Genomic DNA, 19003 nt, shown 5'->3' on the forward strand with positions numbered 1-19003 from the left:
TGTCAGCAATCTGCACGGTGCCGTTGAATCCCATACTGGGCCGGTCTGTGTGTTACCACATTGTGAGATAGATGTAATGTTCATCTCAAGCGCTAAGAAATATGTACCTATTTTTGCGCATCGCGTACTGTGTAGAGGGGAGATAAATGCACGCACACGAGAAAAAGAAAAAAGACCAACAAAATCCCCCAATCCCCGATCCCCAAACCCCCAAACCCGAGGAAGACCGAGATGTCGACGTCAACAGGGTGGTGTCGTGTTGCATCCGGATTTTTCAATAGTCAAAAACCCCATCCGATGACATCGCATGCATCGCATCTTTTGACGGTTTCCCGGTTTCCGTCACAGCGAGATCGTTTCCAGGGTTTGTTGATGGGCAGCAGGGACTGAGCCAATCAAGCCCCGCCGGGCCACGCCATGCGAGGTGGTTGGGTGCATGTGGTCTCACTTGAGTGGCCACTGAGCTGCAGGTCGGCGCCTTCCTCATCTGGGTAAGGAAAAGAAACTTCGACAGGCCCGCGCTTGCCCGTCTTGAGCGCAGGAGCACAGCCGTGAAAAGTTGAGATCAGGCGAGGAAAAGCAGGGCCGCTCGGCCAGTCCTTCCCGTGATTCGGCAACGCCGTTGTGGAATCATTTGAGGGTCGCTTGTCGGCTGCCCTTCCAGGGCTTCCAGGCTCCACCATTCCCAGTCCTTTGTGTTTTCTGGGCGGTTCCTGGCTTTCATGTCAATTTTTGCACTTTCCCGCCGTGGACTAGCAGAGTCACTAGTTCGGATCTGACGGCTTGTGGCTTGGGGTACTCGGGTTAGGTAACACGGCTCGGTTGCCACCCACCCTCCCACCTTGAGCTGCAGTCCTGCGCTTCTCAGGCGCTGGCCGCGTCCGACGTTACTCTCAGGTCACTCCCGCAATCTCCACGCTCCCACCGCGCCCATGCAAGGGCTTCCTTGAGGGCCGTTGACTGGCTTCCTGGCCACCATCGTGAATGGGTCCAAGCTCTCTTGGGGTTTAGCCTGCCATCCTGCTGTCACTGTGGAGCGCTCCCTTGGTGGCCGTGTTGCCGTGGTGGCTCACTGGTGGGAGGGTGGGTGGCTCAATGTGGGTGGGTGGCGGCCCTAGTCGGTTGCCCAGCGCCCAACAGCGCCGCATCGAGCTGTGAATCTCGTATTCATTCCCGCTGGTTCGGTTTGCCCTTTGTCACTGACCAGGGTTCGCCCTCGGCCCAGCCCATTGATGGGCGCCGCACCCCAGCAGCGAGATCTCGAATCTGTGAATCATATAAAACTTGGAGTCGCCTCAAGTACCCCCTTCCGTCCTCCCCTTCTCCCTCTCACCACCACGTATACGTGTATATATACCTTAATACACCTTCGGGTTACCTAGTCTCTCGCTTAGACTCCCCTGCATTTTGCAAGTCCATTCGCTCAGAAAAAGAAAAAAAAAAAACGCCAACATGCGTACCACCGCTCTCTCTCTGGGCGCCCTCGCCCTGGGCCTCGCCAGCGCCCACGAGTACCCCAACTGCGTTAGTCAAGCCTGCCTGTTGTCGTATACCACCAGATACTAACTCAAAAATACAGGAGTCGGACAACTGCTACCGCAACTTGATCGACCCCCGCTTCGCTGATCAGGCTGTTTCGTGGTGCCCGGAGTTCCTGGCCGCCACCACTACCGAGGCTGCGGCTATCCCCACCAACTTCAACAACTGCGACGGCGACGTCAAGGCTGTGAGCTCCGCCTGCTCGTGCATCACCTACACTGCCACCCACACCTCCGGGGAGCCCACCCCCACCTCGTCGGAGGAGCCGGAGGAGCCCACTTCCACTGAGGAGGCCACCACCACTGAGGCTCCCGAGACCACAACTACCGAGGCCCCCGAGTCGACCACCACCACCGATGATGATGATGACGAGTGCACTGCCACCGAGACCGAGACTGAGGCTCCCGAGACCACCACCACCGAGGCCCCCGAGCCTACCACCACCAGCGATGATGGTGACGATGAGTGCACCGCCACCGAGACCGAGACTGAAGGCCCTGAGCCTACCACCACGGAGGCCCCCGAGTCTACCACCACCGATGATGGTGACGATGAGTGCACTGCCACTGAGACCGAGGGCCCTGAGCCCACCACTACCGAGGCCCCCGAGTCTACCACCACCACCGATGATGATGATGATGAGTGCACCGCTACGGAGACCGAGACCGAGGGTCCTGAGCCCACCACCACCGAGGCCCCCGAGCCCACCACCACCAGCGATGATGGTGACGATGAGTGCACCGCTACGGAGACGGAGACGGAGGGCCCTGAGCCCACCGAGACCTCGACCACCCAGTGGACCACCAGCACCATCACCACCACCACCACGCGCACCATCACCTCGTGCTCCGCCTCGGTGACCAACTGCCCCGGCGGCGGCACCACCACCGTCACCACCGAGACCATCGTCACCACCACCGTGTGCCCCGTCACCGACGAGCCCGAGGGCCCGTCATCGACCGAGACCGAGGGTCCCGAGCCGACCGAGACCGAGGGCCCGGAGCCGACTGAGACTGATGAGCCCGAGGGTCCCGAGCCCACCGAGACCGAGGGCCCTGAGCCGACTGAGACCGATGAGCCCGAGGGTCCGGAGCCCACTGAGACCGACGAGCCCGAGGGCCCGGAGCCGACCGAGAACCCCTCCAACATCCCCACCTTCGTCCCCACCCTCTCCACCACCTTCACATCGGACGAGATCGCCCAGCCCACCACCTCGGAGCCCGTCACCGCCGGTGCCGGCCGTGCCGTCCGCGGCGCCAGCACCATTGCTGCCATTGCCGCTCTCTTCGCTGCTTTCCTGTAAAGGGAGCTAACTAAATTGGATTGCCCGCCTCTTGGGAACTGGAGGTGGTAGTCTAGATGGGATGGCATATGCATACATACTTCTTTGCCTGGTAGATATGATGAGGGAATGATTTCAAGCGTGCGTTTTTAATGTGGTGGGTGGAATGTATCACAACTCGTACTTATTGATGAGGTATGATACATACCCCTGCTCTTCGATTCTTGTATATAGATAGATCTATACTTTAATGGGATTCGGGTTGTCGTGCTTGCTCCTCCTCACGACTTCTCGCAATATCCACTTTTGCGAACCGTTGTCATCCATCCCTTGTTGCACCTATGACCTTGTACTGGCCAGTAGACGTCATCACAGTAAGTACTGAATTGTGACATGTCCCTAAGTTCTGACATGGGGATCAACTGACGGATCCATCATCGAGGAGTGTCCTGTGATTTGGTTTCGGCTTGACTTTAGAGTCTGCACGTGAGGAGCCCCGGGGCTCTCCCTGCATGCCAGTGTGAAACGGCATCAGCGCTAGCTAATCAACAGCCGTTGTTGATTCAACAACCATTCTTTTGCCAACAGCCGGAAACATGTCAAGTTGTGACCAGCCTGAAAAGTTGAAACGACGCATCACGCCTTGGCCCCCGCTCCAAATAAATTGTTTTGGGTAGCATCCCGCTGCTTTCCACTCTAGATCCAGCGAGATGGAACCCAACGTTGAAACCGTAGCAGCGCCATCTTTGTTAGTTGGTAGTTTGATACGAAACCTAGGATGAAATCAAGTCGTTGAAGTGCGGTTCACGGGGTTTGGCCAAGGATGAAGTCAGACACACTTCCAAAGAGGATGAACACCAAAGTGAGAGTATCATGCCAACCGAATTTGCTTCTACGAGGTGATGGATACGTGTGAACGAAAAACACGGTATCTTTTCGAAGAGTAGGTCTCTTCTAAACGTGCCAGCAAAGTCCAGGCAACAGCTCACTTCGAATCTTGATACTCTTCGCAGAACCGGTTTCTAGTTGAGGTACTTTAACACTGGTCGATGTTACCGCACCATGTACCGAGGCTACAAACGTAGACCTCCGGCTCACATTACAGCCCGCACCAGCTTGCTCGTGGATATCTGGCGGTGAGAAGGGGCGGTTGAGAGAGCGTTCCCTGGCCGTCGACGAGAAGCTGACAACAGATGTCTGTTAGATGGCGATTTCACCAGACTGACGGGAGTCTGTCCAGGCGGCCTCAACCGCGGGTGTCAGGGTAGTCAAACTAAGGTATGTCTCCAAAATCTCACAGCACCCCATGAGCACCTCCTAGCTACTTGAAGCCGCTGGGAAGAAACGCGCTAACGGAACGAGGACAGTCGCCGGGTGGCTACAGAGCAGCTCATTTGGAAGGTCTGTAGAAAATACAACAGTAGTTCATATGCACACAGCGCTTCTCGAGAGTGCATCATGATATGGGCCACTTACAAAGACGGAAAGATCAACAAGATTGGGAAAAGTGACGCCCATCCAAGGTGTCGCTAGCTTCGGATCACGCTGATACGTAAGCCGCTTGTCTCCCTGGGGGTATCTCGGGCGCCTTCCCCGTCGCCGGCATCAATGGGTGCGTGCTTCGCCCCGCTCTTCTCCTCGGATATGCTGGTCATGGTCATTATACCTGGATGAAGGGAAGGATTGGCAGACGGAGTCGGCCCAGGCGAAGGCAACAGCGGTAAGTCCCGCGTTTTCCACGCCATCAAAGACATGTTCCGGCAAAGGACGGGTTCCGCACGCTGTTCCTGACGGGCACCAGCTGCAAAATGCAGCCGTGCTCATCGGTGAAGTAACGCTCCACTCGGTGACGTCTTGTTCGAAGCCCGGCGAGCACACTAGCTCCCTTCCATAACATGCCGTCATAGTGCTGCGTTGCTAGCATTGCGGCCTCGGCTCATTACACTCAGGACTGGGGTTAGGAACGAGAAGAGCTGCGGGTCGAATTCATCTAGCTAGGTAGTGGTTTCTGTTTTCATTATCCCAAATTCAGATTCATTAGAGAAACCCTCTTTTTCCAGTCCCGCGTGCGCGTCTACCGACCTGTACACAGGTGTAGAGCGGTATTCTCCTCTTTCGCGAGGCGACCAATCTAGACACAAAGGTCCAATTCCAGGTTAACAGGCTGTGGGCATCCATAGACCTTGCTCGCGCCCGGCTTGCTGTAGCAGTTGGCATCGTTGGCAGCGCAGTCAAAGAACTCGCAGCCGTCTCCTGGGGTCAGGACGTTGTGCTTGTCAGCAAACGGGTTGCCCCATTGTCTAGAGTCGAGTGTGTTAGTAACAGGCAATCAACATAACTCATGCAACCTTGATTAACGTACGTGCTCAGCTCATCTAAAAAAGATATATTAGCTTGACTGCGGTAATCTCTTAAGGAAAACCCATTGTGTACTCACAGTAGGCATAGTCCGGGTTGGAGCTGAATGAGTAGCCGAAGAACAGCGGGGTGCTCAAGGTCTTGGTCTTCGAAACCTTGACGGTCTGCACGACTTGTTAGCATGCTCCAGTTTCTTCTCCCATTCCTTAAGGGAGGAAAGTCTAACCGAGCCAGACTTGCGCAAGTCCTCAGTGAAGGACTTGCCCGGTGCGAGGGTGGTCAACGGGCCAGCGGCGCTGCCGTCGTACGGGAAAGACTGTACGTAGACATTGGTCTGGCAGTTGTTCTTGACGACGGCCTGCTGGGCAGAGGCGCCAGTAGCGACGAGGGCAGCGGTCAGGGCGGTTGTGAAGAACTTCATTGTGACTTGACGACTAGTACGTCTTGGGGATTTATTAGTTGAGAAGGTTTGAAGGGTTGAATAGATGAAGGCGTTTGAATGGAGAGCAGAGATCAAGGCCCCAAACAGCACAGAAGAGCTAGCTTTATAGGCAGTTACTTACATGTATGATGTATGTTTGCATCTCACCGGCTGAGCAGGTATCATCAATAATCTTAGCGAGTGTGACGTGTTCTGCAGTGTACCATCGTACCTGGCATATTTCCCCGTCATCATTCAGAAAGCATCCTACACTGCTCGTAAGTTTTCCATGCAAACACTAAGGTAGATGCCACCTCGGTCAACTGACCAGCTCAATACGAGACTCAACGCTCGTATCACCAGGGATCTGCAAACAACAACCAATCATACCCTCATCGTCATTAAGCGAGCTCCGCCCGGACCGCTAATTTCGTAATCCTTCGAGAGAGGACCATGGGATACTTCCCATATTTTGACAATGCGACCTGCTCTCCCTTCGGTGCTCGATATATGATTCTCAGTATCCTCCCGAACACTGATTACACTGATCACCTTCACAGGTTCTCAGGCGCCTTTGACTTGCAACACTTGTCCTTGGGGATGGCCAAACTTGTTCATCTTCTATCCATGTTCTGCTCACAGTGGAATCATGGTTTCCAAGAGCTGCGGCAACGAGCGGGGTAAGATGGTCTCCGTCGTGCACTCAGGTCGACATGGGCACCGTGGTTTAAGAAGCAGCCGAATGACGGAGTCGCCGCCACAACTCGCTGCCTCCTTCGGGGTCATTAATGGAGCAGACTCGGGTCCGAGGTCCATGTCTTGATCGAGATGGTGCCAGGATACTTCGTCAGCGTATGCGTTGAGGGCGCCGTCTAGCGGAGTGACGGCGTTTCAAATCCAAACTCTCTGAAGACGTCGGGGTCGGTAAGGAACTCGGACACGAGCGGGCTGAGTGCAGGGACTCCGTCAGGCGGCTCTTGGTCGGTGAAGAAACACGAGTCGAGGCGCTGCTTCAACTCTGCCTGACGAAGCGCTGGAATGATAAGGGCCATTTGATTCGAACACCCCCTCATCGCCACGGCCAGCCGGTAACCGTTCAATCCAGGAACGGTGAGCAGCTTCTCGGCCCACATAGCAAGAGAATAGTTGCCCGCCTTCAGGTCCAGATAAGTGAAATGGCACGGTTGGCGAACCATCAGGAAGTGCATCCCCGACGGGGAGAGGGCCGTTGTACGCCATGACGCAAGGACGGGGCCTTCGAGACTCGAAAATTCAATGGCCTGGAAAAGTCAATGAGGTTGGGTTTAGGGCGGATGGGTCCAGGGGTGTTGTCATCGACTACATGTAGAGCACGGTCGAGGCCGCCGAGTTACAACTCTGAGTTGCAAATCTCCCAACAAAACTAAGGCAAGCTGTGAACCCAGAGGAACCCTCTCCCTTGTCAACTCAGCCTCAACTGCTTCACCCATGTCAACCGAGCCCATGCACATCATACCTACCAACCTAGACCTACTAGACTGTAGGTGTCACAAAACGCGCGTAACTGGACTGAGTATTGCTGATTGCCTCACCGCTGTCACCCGTCAACACAACCATGCAGACCAAATCCAATTTTGTAATGCAGGATTCTGATGGGTACAATCTTTCCAAGTAAGCGACGTGGAAGATGCTTCAGATTTAGGCCTCTCGACATGTAAGGTGATTTCTGATAGCAATCAAAGCAGAACTTGGAAGAATGCCTGTATCGAGATATTGAATCTGTATCTCCAGGCTCCACGAACTATCACAGAACGCCCGGAGTTTGGTTGGGTTCTCGAAGAGGGAAGGGGGGAGGGCCTACAGGTTATGTTGGATCTGGGAAACTCAACCGGGGGCGGTAGATAGGTGGTCGTTGGACCTCTGATGAATGTCACACCCGGGGGGCCACATGTCTAGTACTAGGCAAACAAGTCGGACAGGGGTTCAGGAGTTAAATAGTTGATAGACAACTGAAACTATTTAGGAGCAACCGTGCCCTGAGACGCGTGACTGCAACTAATTCTCGGTTTCTGCCACTAATAGTACCAGGTGATGCCCTGGGGTCAACCAATATATGCGAGCGGCCGGCGTGTTCAAGCTGATGAAATGTCAAGCAATATAACAGGCTTAAATGCCGTGTCTAAAACCGACGTCCCACGCCCAATATCACGCCACCTGCTTTACATTAGTACTACTCACGCGCGGCAGTTGTCCTTGTCTATATCTCAGTCTTGTTAATCAAGGTTTCGAATGCCCATCCTCTCAAATTGATTAACCGTTCCGTCGATCTTCCAAAAGCGGAGAAATGATAAGGGCCCCAAAGCACAAGGAAACAGCCGGGTAATTAACCTACGCATGCCATATGTGAGGCCTCGTCATGGGCGTGGAGAAACCCGGGTAGGGGTCAGATGTGTAATATGTTATGAAGACAGCCGCCGGTCGAGTGCGTCTCACCATTACAACCTAGAGATTCCATTTTCCTAGTGTCTACATGTAGCCTCTTGAACTTTCACTTCGATGGCCCAGAGTTGAGAATGGCCTTCTCTGCTCTAGTCTTTCTGATATGGAGCACCATTCTTGTCCTCCCCTCCTCCGCGGCCCCTTTCAACCATCCTCACAAAAAAACAGTCCAGCAGCTCCTCCACGAAGCTGACGCGGCATTCGACACCGCCGCCCTATCCTACTACATCCCCCTCCCACCCAGCCTCGACCCCTGGTACCGCCCGCCCCTGACCTACGACTGGACGCAAACCGACCCGGGGCAAGTCCTCAAAATCCGGCGCGCCCCCCTCCTCAACCTAACCGTCCGCAACGCCCTACGCGCCTACCAACTCCTCTACCGCTCCACCGACAGCAACTACAACCCGACCTGGGACGTGACCACCCTTCTCATCCCGCGCCAACAAGCCCGCTGCCCCATCCCCACCACCCCCAACTCGAACCCCAACCCACCACCCCCCTCCACCCGCCCCCCCTGGTGCGCCCACGCCCTCCTCTCCTACCAGCTCCCCTACGACACCTGCAACCCCGACGCCAGCCCCTCCTACGGCCTGCACGTCGGCGACCCCTACGGCGAGATCGGCGACGCGCTGGCGCTGGGGTGGTTCGTGGCGGTCCCCGACTACGAAGGCCCCCGAGCGAGCTACGCGGCGGGGGTGCAGGCGGGCCACGCGACGCTGGACGGGGTGCGCGCGGTGCTGCAGGTGGCGGGGGAGTTTGGGCTGCTGGTGGAGGTGGCGCGGGTGGGGTTGTGGGGGTATAGTGGTGGTGCGCTGGCGACGGAGTGGGCGGCCGAGTTGGCGGTGCAGTATGCGCCGCGGTTGAGGGTCAGTGGGATTGCGTTGGGGGGGTTGACGCCGAATGTGACGAGCGTGACGGAGTTTTTGAATGGGAGGGAGGGGGCGGGGCTGATTCCGCAGGGGTTGATGGGGATTTCGTCGCAGCATCCCGAGGCGAGGAGGTGGATTGTGGAGAGGCTGAAGCCGGCGGCGAGGGAGGTTTTCTTGAGTGTGAGGAGGATGACGGCGGCGCAGGCGATTAGGGTGTTTCGGTACCAGGATATTTATGGGTATTTCGTGGGCGGGTATGCGGACTTGCACACGCGGGTCATGCAGATGATGTACAATGTGGACGGGTACATGGGGTACCATGGGGTGCCGAGGATGCCCGTGTTTGTCTACAATGCCATCCACGACGAGCTGAGTGATATCAGGGATGTGGACGCGCTGGTGGACAGGTTCTGTGGCGTCGGGGCCAACATCTTGTACCACCGGAACACGGTCGGCACTCACACGCAGGAGCTCATCAACGGGAGACAGAGGGCGTTTGCGTGGTTACGGAGTGTGTTGGATGGGAGCTACAATGACCTCTATTCCGCCATGGGGTGTACCATCTACAATGTCACTTACAACATAGCGCCGTGGGTTGGATGGGGGTAGAAGGTTAATGGGAAGGTTAATCACATTTGGGGTCAGCAGCGCGAGGTTCAAATGAAGGGGGTTGAAGTAAGCCATGGAGGTTGAGTAACCTGAATAAATATAAATCATACACCGGCCACTTAGAAGAGAATGGATTCTATTATTAACTCAGAGTTTCAGGCCTAGGCTCAGTTCCCTAGACATTCTTAAGTCGCATTAAGCTTTCGGTTTGAATAGAGTTATTGGATGGCGTGCCTTGATTAGGCAGGTGGGAGAAAGGGGGGAAGACGGTGTACATGAAAGTGGTTAGCTTCGCAGCAAGACTTCAGCTCTCCTTCATTCATTCATTAGGCCTTCATCTGCGATCGGCCGCTTTATCCTCCGGTATGACCCATGCATGATGAATTATCCATGAACACATCGTGAGCACCTGCTTCCCCGGCCAATGACAGAAGGCAAGTTTTCAGCTCGAGAAAGAGTGAATGTCGGGCTGGTCACCAAAGAGGGACAAGCCGCAAACCCCATGAATCCAGTCTGTATATATATATCACACCATGGCCTGGCGTTAAAGAAATCCATCGGCGGGCTTCCTTGTTCTCCCCACTCAACAGCCCTCTCTGCCTGCCCATTTACACATAAACCCGTACCCGGTACACCTGGTAGCCATGCAGCTCACGGTTATTTCTGCTACTCTCGCTGTCCTCTCCCTGCCAGCACCCATCCTCGCCGTCGTGGGTGGGCCTTGCTCCCGCATATGGAATGACGGATCGTGCATTTGCCTCGACCACAACGTCTGCGCCGACAGGTACGGCGGCACGCCAGCCCAGGGTCAGGCCGTACCCAACGGCTATCCTTGCCCTAACGACCCGGCCAACGTTTGGGGCTGCTATATCAACCACAATTGCCCGGGCCATGGTGTCGAGACGGGCTGTTTCTGGAGGAGCAGCTGCCGGGGTGCCGTGTTGTCGGGTAAGATTATTGCCCGGGAATGTACCTAATTTACATACGCTAATATGGGTACGTGTAGGCCCACAAGACCTTGTTTGTCCCGGAGGCAATGACTTTGTGTGCTGCCTAAAGGGGTAATGATGAGGCGACCGCAATTCCTGGTTCATAGACGGCCGAAAGGCACAGCCATCATGTTCCCAATATAGTCTACCTAGTCTGGTGCCTGCCAGTGCACGTAGTAACTATGGACGTGCCGGATAACTAGATCTGAATCAGGGGCTGAAAGCAGGGTTGCCGGTTGACCAGCGTTGGTGTGCCGCGGCATAATGATGTTGAAAGGTTGGCTTTCGGTCGTAGCTGAAGGTTGAGGCTAACAGCTAACTGATAGGGGGATTTGAAATCCATTTGACCGTATAGTCCAGGCAGGCAACTAATAACTCCCACCAAGTACAAATATCCCCATGATATTTTGTCAATATCAGAAAGTTCTGCCTTCAGACAGGGAGCGTAGTGTCTAACATTGTTCATAAACCCCGATCAACACTTGTTTCCATCACACAGAAACACCCCTTACTCCAACGCCTCAAACTCCTCCGGCAGCTCCCTACCCTCAACCCAAGCCTTCACCCCCTCCGCAAACACCTCGGGCATCTGCAAATTCCACGCATGCACCGCCCCCCTAACCACCACCGCCCTACACCCCGCCCTCCCCAGCTCCCTCCAAACCCTCCCCATCCTCCTCGTCGCCTCCACATCATCCTGCTTCCCCCCCGCCACACTCAAAACCCTCACCCCCCCCTCCAGGCCCTCCCCAACCCTCCCCACCCCCTCCCACCCCCCCACCCCCTCCTCCAACACACTCCCATACACCCCCTCCACCACCTCCCCCCTCGCCCCATTCACCCTCATCTCCCCCCTCAACTCCGCATGTCCCCTCATCCCCTGCCACCGCACCAACCACTCATACACTGTCTCCGGCAGCGCCGCCACCGCTGCCATCCCCATACCCACCAACCGCGGCCTGCCCGCAACCCACCCCTTCCACCCATCCAACGGCGCCGCCCCCGTCACCCACACGCTGGCGCACAGCTCCGGGTACCGGCGCGCGAGGTCCAGCGCGACGAAGCCGCCCATGGACAGGCCGACGATATGCGCGCGGGAGTTGTGGGCGTGCGCGCGGATGAGGGGGGCGACCGCGTCGGCGAGGGTGGGGATGCGGTAGTGCTGCGGGAGGGGGGGGGTGGTGGGGGAGAAGGAGCGCGAGTGGCCGGGGAGGTCGACCAGCAGGAGGTGGTATTCGGGGAGGAGGGGGGTGATGTAGGCGTATTCGAGGTGGGAGGAGAGGAGGCCGTGGAGGAGGAGGATGGTGGTGGGTTGGGCGGGGTTGAGGGAGAGGTGGTAGGGTGGGGGGTGCTGGAAGGGGGTTGAGTCGTGGTCGCGGGGAGTCGGAGGGGGGGCCGGTTGTGGTTGGGGTGGTGAGGATGGGGGAGGGGCTGGGATCGCGGTTGGGTCGAGCCCCGTTGCTGAGAGGGATGCGTCGGCCATGCTGAAGGGATGGACTATGATGCCGCGGAGGTGGATTGCTCAGGGGTGTTGGGGAGTTCAGCTTTGAAGGACCTTAAAAAGCAATTGCGGTGGCGATGGATGTCCTCGCTTGCTGGCTAGTTAGCGTCACGTTCGGGCATCTTGGGGTTCAGGGGCAACTTTGTGCCGTGCTGATCTCGGCGCCAAGATTCCTGGGGTATTCCGATTTGGCATGGAGCATGAAGGCCCTGTCTTCTCTCCGCTCTCGATCACAAGGTCCCTCAAAGTCGTGGTGAGATGACTTCACCTTGAACGGATCCTACGATGGTAGGTTATGTTATGATACGTGAGAAACTATTAAATATCTATTTGAAACGCTAATGGCCGTAATCATGCTCCCCATTAAATGAAGACTTGTACTTTTGTCAAAAAACCTCCCCCAACCTTGTGTCGCCAGTTCCAGTCAAGACCTCCTGACGTAGACGACCAAATAGCGGTTTGGCCCAAGAGCAAAACAGGCCGTGGCCTGCCACCATAGGAAGTGCCCGCCTTGGGCATTTACGTCGACGTCCTGCGCTCGAAACCGCCCCGTTACCGCACGCCCTCACCCTGGTATCATCGTGTTGACAGACTCCTCCGCTCCACCCTCCACTCGACATCGGTCCGCTGCCGTATCCCCCCACTCGGAAACGCATCCTCATCCTCCCCACCCCCCAACGGCGTCGGCGTCCTCTCCCTCCCACCCCCACCCCCACCCCCACCACTCAAATTCCTCTCCAAATCCCTCTCCTCATCACTCCCCCTCCTCGCCGCCCCCGACCCCGCCCCCTCCCCCGGCGGATCCGCATGCACCGTCACCCTTACACGCCCCGCCACCGCCTTGGGCACCAATTCCAGATCATCGCGCGAGTGGGCGGGCTCGCTGTCGGGCCCGCTCTCGGCGATGCGGTCCCAGTGCGAGCCCAGGCTGCGCCCGCCGCTGTGCTTGCCGCCGCCGCCGGCCTTGCGGCCCGTGCCGCCGATGGTGACGATGCCGACGCCGGAGCCCTTGAGGTAGGAGGAGGGGCCGCTTTTGGAGCCGCCCGTGCTGGACGGCCAGGCGGATTTCCAGAGGTCGCGGACGAGGGGACCCTGTGTTGTGGGGGGTGGGGGTTAGATGGTGTTGTTTGTTATGTTGTTTGGGGGTGGAAAGGGGGGTGGAACAGGAGGTATAGAGGAAAATGCTTACCATTGTGGGCAGACATGCCGAGACGATGCCGCTGCTGATCTCGATGATGTTCCACGCGCAGGGGTCGGCTAGTGACCATGGCACGTCGTCGGTCGTGTAGTCCAGGTACACGCGGAAGCGGTAAATGCTAGTGAAGACGACGTAACTTCCAAGGGAGAAGACAAACACCAGCAGCGCTTTTTGCAAGATGTTGGTCTTGAGCCGCAGGACGTGGGGGAGAGGGAGGCAGAGGATAGCAATGTCGCAGAGGATGCTCGGGACCGAGATGCAAAGCTGCGTAAGGAACAGGTCGATGCAGGTGCCCTCGAGCCATGGCATCCACAGCCTCTGGCGGGGCGTGCATTGCCAGGTAGCGGCTAGGATGCAAGCAATGTTCCAGGCCGTCGAGATGCCGCCGCAGATGTAGCCGCCCAGCCGCACGGAACGGATGGGGAAGACGCGGAAGTAGAAGAAGAGCAACGAGATTTTGTACAGGTTGACGCCAGTGACGTAGATGATTTCGGCGCCGACGAGGGTCTACAAGACCGTTAGTATCCACAGACAGTAATGGATATCGGGATGTGGTGCTGTGCGTGCATACCTCGTTCAACTTCTGCAGTTCTGGAAGGGTCAAAGCCCCTGAATGCAGTCCCAACCCCATTTTGATGAGCTCCAGGTTCATGATCATGTTTCCGATCAGCACCAGGAAAGCAGCCACCATCATCCAATCGTCGATCAGGATCCGGGCGGACTGTCGATAGCGTGCGAGAAAGCGTAACGCCACGAAGACGCCCGCAAAGACGGTGAAGGCTATCGTGACATCTCGAACGTAACCCCTGGAGTCCTCTGTCAGGTCTTGCTTGGCAGCGAAATCCGTCAATAGCTGCAGGTACGCGCGTTCGGCTTCAGACCGGGAAGTGTCGTTGACCGGATACACCACCGGTGTCGGTTTTGGCGGCGAGGTCATTGTCGGCTGTGTTCTGGGGGTGCCCTCGGCTTGGATCCACGAGTCCCGTCTCTATGTCACTCCGAGGTTGTCACAGAGCAGCATAAAAGCCAGGCTGGGGGATGGGGGTGGATGGGGTAATCACCCATGCTTCCAAGGGCGACAACTGCCGCTATAAAGTCTTGACTCTGCAGCAACCCGGCAGCCTGGAACGCGAGCCTCGGATCGATCATCGTTCGAAGGGCACGCGATATGCCCTTGTCTTGGGATCTTAGCCCCTTGGCGATGCTTCAAGATAGGCAGCTGGGGCGCAAGATGTCGTGCACTACCATTGCTTCTGCGAGCTCTTAAACGAGTTTTTACCCTCATGTCATGTTTCTCCAGCGCCACATTGGCTCACCTCAAACACATGCAACTTTTTCAGTCTTCCAGTCCACTGACGAGGCCCGGATGACATACCCCAGAGCGGTAAAGAGTGATTGCCTTTCATGGGGAAGGATCGGCAATGCAGGCATCTAAAACCCTCCGGCTCCAACCCAGCGGCGTTCGTTTCCCACATGGGTGAAGAGCGAAACTGGGCGTTCATGGCGTCGTGGGTCAACTCCACACCGCCCACACCACGTTTCTTCAACCACCAATCGAACATGGTCGCGCAGGAGTTACCAGGGCAGGTAACGGCTAGCCCGAGCTCGCCCCATTCAACAAATTACCGCGGACCCCGGAACAAGAGCTAACAAGGGCCCGCATGAAGCTAAATTAGTCCCAACCCCACAGGTTTTCCAATAGTATCCCCCGTCAACAGCGAGATGGCGATAAGTCATTGTGCCCACTCGAGGGGTCCTGAGCGGGGGAGTTCGTGTGTTACGTCTCCCTCGAAGGGGGCGCTTGTTGCCGTTAGCCAAGGTAGTTAAAGGTCGATAACGCTGCCAAAGACTCGCCGATCCCGCAGCATCTGCAGCTCCTTCGCTTCCAATCCTTTGGTGATCTGCATTGTAACACAAACTGCTCGGACTACAGCTGCGGGTCCCAAGTGCTCGGATACACATAATAAGGGGTTGACAAAAGGACACCAAAGATGCATCAACTCACTCGCCTCCTCCAAGTCTTCATCTTGGGCATCCTATTCGCCTCCGCCATGGCCGCCGCCACCAAGCCCACGATCGTCATCGTCCCCGGCTCTTGGCAGCTCCCGTCCGCATGGGACGACTTCCGGTCCGTACTCACCCAGGTCGGCCATGAGTCGCACCACGTCCCCCTACCCAGCGTGGGCGGCACTCAGCTGCCTCTGACCGGCCTGCCTGAAGACGTTGCCGCCGTCCAGCAGGTCCTCACCGGGCTCGCCGACCAGGGCAAGAAGATCATCCTGCTCTGCCACTCATCCGGTGGCGTCGTCGGCAGCAACGCCGTCGAGGGTTTTGATGTGGCTGCCCGCCAGGCCGCCGGCAAAGTTGGCGGTGTCACCCGCATCGTCTACCTCTCCGCCTTTATGCTCCCCAAGGACCAGAGCTTGCTGGGCATGTTGGGTGGTACTCCCCTGCCGTGGATGATTGTTCAGGTAAGTAACCGTCCACTGCACGCCCAACCATCAAAAATATTGCATCTTGCTAACAAGCACCCCAGGGCGACCGCGTCATCGGCGACCCCAGCATGATGCCCGAGATCGGCTTCAACGACCTGCCGCCCCAGCAGGCGGCGTACTGGGCGCAGCAAACGACCTGGACGTCGGCGGCCCTATTCGCCGCGCCGTCTCAGTTCGAGCCCTGGAACAACGGCATCCCGGGCGCCTACATCTTCCAGACCCTCGACAACGCCCTCCCGTACAACCTGCAGCAGGCCATGGCCCAGCAGCTGCAGGCCGGGCCCGACCCGCGCCTGGCCACCATCGAGACCGGCCACTGCGGCTTCCTCAGCAAGACTGGGGCGCTGCTGGGCGCGCTGAAGGATGTTATTGGGGAGAACTGAGCGAGCGGTCGAGCATTGATGGAGGGCTCGGGGATGCTGTGGGAGTAATATGTTGCCATGTATAATCACAAGCTATTTAAATATCCTGACCTAGTCATGTGTGGGAGTGCCGGCATGAAACTGAACCCGTGATGGTAATCTGTGATACCGCGAGTCGAGAGAAAGGGCAGCGTCGCCGGCTCCAAGATGGCGATGCTCACTTTGACATCTTCATCCTCCCTTCCACGCTTCAACTCGTACTGTGTAGTGACAAGACCCGGCCGGCAAAAGCCCCACTTAAGCCTTGATTGCCGTGCGAGAGGGGAACTCAGGGGTTAAGGGAATGTAAACCCGGCTACATGCCGGGGAGGAAGTGCCGGAGGATGACGCCGCATATCTTGGCAAGACATGTAGTGTAAGTCATGACTACGGACTGGTCAAACCCCTGTCTTTTAACGAGTCATGGCCTTTCAGATCAGCAATATTACCGGGTGTGTAAGCTGAAACAGCCCTATCAAACTATGATAATGATCAGAGACAAGTGAGTTTACCTCACTGCCGACCACCAGCCATGATACATCGACAGTCAGAAAAGGAAGAATATGGGGAAGCGAGGGCCAGGGGACAGAATTCGTTGCGGGAGGTGGTATTATATGTACCACCAGTGCGATAGCTTCCTTAACGGAACCCGTTCTCGTTTTGGGATTTGCGACATAATCGCTGCCCGTGGTGAGGCTTCAAACCCGAGGTCGGTCACCGACTTCATGTTGCCGAAGCTGCAGGGCCGGGACATGGCGCAAAGGTATGATATGGCTATCCCGGAGGTTCGTCGAGACGTACTTGTACTACAGATACTTCTCCTCGACAGGCATTAAAATTTAAACCTAAGGCGATGGCTAACTGGCTGACAAGCTGATAGGTAATTGTTCGTCAGCCCCGAGCGGAATGTAATACCGATCAAGAAGACAAGGACACGAGGAGGCCAATGGGAGCAGGGACAAGGTTGCATTCCGCTCAAGAAAAGAGCCCGAAAGGACAAACGCCATCCCGTCTTCGGAGGATTGATAATCAGGGCGTGTTTGTCGTTACTCATCGCGGAATCAACTACCAAGTGTAAGTTCAAATATGAGCCTTACGCCTACGGAGATGGACGCTTGCATATTGCTAACTAACAACAACAGCTCTCCTCGCCCAACGCGGGTATAATCCACTTCACGCAGCCTATGCCCATATCACACAGTCACACCCCATCAACCCCGCTCACTCACCTTCAACGTCAACATGGTCGACTATCCCGAAGTACGCGCAAAGGTGGCTGCCGACTTCGAAACCAGGTTTGACCGCGTCGATGCCACCTACAAGACGGTCAATAACACGGCCCTCCAAGCCGCCATCTTCGTCCCCAAGACAATCTCTTCCCTCACCGAGGCCACCACCGCGCCAGTCCTGGTTCACTTTCACGGCGGCGGCCTAATAACAGGCGCTGCTCCCGACCTCCTTTTCCTCGTAGACTGGTTCGTTCCACCCCCCCCCCCCCCCCTTCAACCTCCACTCCAAGAGTCCAAGCCCCCCCCAGCTACCCCTGACCCTGACCCCCCAACCCATCCCCCACCCCCCCCCAACCAACCAACCCCCAAACCTAACCCCCCCCTCAAAACCCACAGGGTCCGCGACCTCGCCCACACCACCCGCGCCATCTTCCTCTCCCCTCACTACCGGCTCGCCCCCGAAACCCCCGCGACCTCCATCCTCGACGACATCGCCGACTTCTGGGCCTGGGTGCACAGCCCCCACCTCCGCACCACCCTGACCACCCACTGGCCGCACCTCACCCCCAACCTCACCCGCCTCGCCGCCGTGGGCGAGAGCGCCGGCGGCTACCTGGCCCTGCAGTCCGCGCTGCAGCTGAATCACGTGGCGCGGTTGAGGGCGGTGATCGCGCAGTACCCGGGGATTTTTCCCGATTTGGCGGCGTTTAATCCGAGGCCGGTGGCGCCGGATCGGGCGTTGGATGCGGTGGTGGAGGGGTATGTGAAGGGGTTGAGGCCCGGGGTGGTGAGGGTGTCGACGGCGTGGCCGGGGTTGGGGGAGGTGACGATGGCGGCGATGCGGAATGGGTTGATGAGAAGGTTGTTTGGGGAGGATGGGGAGGGGAGGCTGACGCTGGGGTATGCGTTGGAGAGGGCGGAGGAGGTGCCGCCGGTGATGTGGGTCATTCAGGGGGGGGAGGATGGGTTGGTGGCGAAGGGGGCCGCGGATGAATTGGTGGAGAGGGTGAGGAGGGAGAGGCCGAGGGCGGTGGTGAGGTATACGGTGCGGGAGGGGGACCATGGGTTTGATGCGGGGAGTTCGTTGGGGGATGAGTGGGTGGCGGAGGGGGTTGAGTTTGTTAAGGGGTATTGGCTGAAGTGAGGGAGGTGTTGTGGTGAAGGAGTGGTCGGTGTTTGCTTCTAGTAGTGGAGATAACTCTGGGCTGCTCAATATTAAATCACATTTCAGATTCAGCAGGCCACACGTGCCCGAGAACTACTTCTTTTGGATAGAGATTGGAGAGGATTGCAAAATAAACCGATATTCTGCACCATCAAATCAAGCATTTGTCCCGCTTGGCATGCAAGAACAGTGGCAAAGTGGGAGCTTAGAAAGGAAAACAACGAAACCCAAGTGCCACAGTATGTTTAAAAACCTCCTTGCCGGTGGAGGCTACAAGCTGGCTCTGGGGAAGGGGGCGGCAACGAAAGCGGAGGGCCGGATTAAATGGACACTCGGCAACATGATGGCTCTCTAATACAAGATTTACAAACACGAGACAGGTCTCTAGTCCCCCCTAGTTCTGACTTTGAACTTTTCTGCCCCTATAGGATTTCCGCATGTTCGCAGCCAACCATGCCCGGCCCTTGGG

The 19003-nt window shown here is 57.0% G+C and overlaps 7 protein-coding genes across 7 annotated transcripts; 4 read left to right on the plus strand and 3 right to left on the minus strand.

The window, feature by feature from the left end:
* Positions 1 to 1452: 1452 nt before the first annotated feature.
* On the plus strand, positions 1453 to 2842 carry F5144DRAFT_548142 (uncharacterized protein; the record flags this gene model as incomplete). Its single annotated transcript, XM_066787510.1, has 2 exons — positions 1453 to 1524; positions 1580 to 2842. 2 exons carry the CDS (start codon positions 1453 to 1455, stop codon positions 2840 to 2842), a joined length of 1335 nt encoding a protein of 444 aa, XP_066643274.1.
* A 1881-nt stretch (positions 2843 to 4723) lies between these two features.
* F5144DRAFT_573157 (uncharacterized protein) lies at positions 4724 to 5687 on the minus strand. The gene is made up of 4 exons (XM_066788946.1): positions 5406 to 5687; positions 5259 to 5343; positions 5184 to 5196; positions 4724 to 5121 (listed from the first exon to the last, which is right to left on the minus strand). The coding sequence occupies exons 1-4, from the start codon at positions 5598 to 5600 to the stop codon at positions 4953 to 4955; spliced, it is 462 nt and encodes a 153-aa protein (XP_066643275.1). The 5' UTR covers positions 5601 to 5687; the 3' UTR covers positions 4724 to 4952.
* A 2141-nt stretch (positions 5688 to 7828) lies between these two features.
* Positions 7829 to 9780, plus strand: F5144DRAFT_533415 (secretory lipase-domain-containing protein). The gene has a single exon (XM_066786988.1). It carries the CDS (start codon positions 8153 to 8155, stop codon positions 9554 to 9556), a length of 1404 nt encoding a protein of 467 aa, XP_066643276.1. The 5' UTR covers positions 7829 to 8152; the 3' UTR covers positions 9557 to 9780.
* Positions 9781 to 10164: 384 nt separating this feature from the next.
* Positions 10165 to 12028, minus strand: F5144DRAFT_592964 (Alpha/Beta hydrolase protein; the record flags this gene model as incomplete). The annotated part of the gene is made up of 3 exons (XM_066790413.1): positions 10165 to 10463; position 10543; positions 11387 to 12028. 3 exons carry the CDS (start codon positions 12026 to 12028, stop codon positions 10165 to 10167), a joined length of 942 nt encoding a protein of 313 aa, XP_066643277.1.
* Positions 12029 to 12622: 594 nt separating this feature from the next.
* F5144DRAFT_489864 (uncharacterized protein) lies at positions 12623 to 14181 on the minus strand (the record flags this gene model as incomplete). Its single annotated transcript, XM_066785761.1, has 3 exons — positions 12623 to 13138; positions 13236 to 13751; positions 13816 to 14181. 3 exons carry the CDS (start codon positions 14179 to 14181, stop codon positions 12623 to 12625), a joined length of 1398 nt encoding a protein of 465 aa, XP_066643278.1.
* Positions 14182 to 15137: 956 nt separating this feature from the next.
* On the plus strand, positions 15138 to 16349 carry F5144DRAFT_243844 (Alpha/Beta hydrolase protein). The gene is made up of 2 exons (XM_066783372.1): positions 15138 to 15715; positions 15781 to 16349. Exons 1-2 carry the CDS (start codon positions 15236 to 15238, stop codon positions 16120 to 16122), a joined length of 822 nt encoding a protein of 273 aa, XP_066643279.1. The 5' UTR covers positions 15138 to 15235; the 3' UTR covers positions 16123 to 16349.
* A 1033-nt stretch (positions 16350 to 17382) lies between these two features.
* F5144DRAFT_649629 (Alpha/Beta hydrolase protein) lies at positions 17383 to 18681 on the plus strand (the record flags this gene model as incomplete). Its single annotated transcript, XM_066792973.1, has 2 exons — positions 17383 to 17615; positions 17766 to 18681. The coding sequence occupies 2 exons, from the start codon at positions 17383 to 17385 to the stop codon at positions 18511 to 18513; spliced, it is 981 nt and encodes a 326-aa protein (XP_066643280.1). The 3' UTR covers positions 18514 to 18681.
* Between the last annotated feature and the right edge of the window lie 322 nt (positions 18682 to 19003).

Source organism: Chaetomium tenue (assembly GCF_020726465.1).
Source record: "Chaetomium tenue strain MPI-SDFR-AT-0079 chromosome Unknown F5144scaffold_4, whole genome shotgun sequence".
In the NCBI taxonomy this organism is placed as follows: Eukaryota; Fungi; Ascomycota; class Sordariomycetes; order Sordariales; family Chaetomiaceae; genus Chaetomium; species Chaetomium tenue.

Bases quoted from the DNA above. Each gene is read 5' to 3' on its own strand.
- F5144DRAFT_573157 (XM_066788946.1), bottom strand. From the start codon at position 5,600: ATGAAGTTCTTCACAACCGCCCTGACCGCTGCCCTCGTCGCTACTGGC. The intron at 5,344-5,405 runs GTTAGACTTTCC...CAAGTCGTGCAG, and splicing joins ACTTGCGCAAGTCTGGCTCG to ACCGTCAAGGTTTCGAAGAC.
- F5144DRAFT_533415 (XM_066786988.1), top strand. From the start codon at position 8,153: ATGGCCTTCTCTGCTCTAGTCTTTCTGATATGGAGCACCATTCTTGTC.
- F5144DRAFT_243844 (XM_066783372.1), top strand. From the start codon at position 15,236: ATGCATCAACTCACTCGCCTCCTCCAAGTCTTCATCTTGGGCATCCTA. The intron at 15,716-15,780 runs GTAAGTAACCGT...CAAGCACCCCAG, and splicing joins TGCCGTGGATGATTGTTCAG to GGCGACCGCGTCATCGGCGA.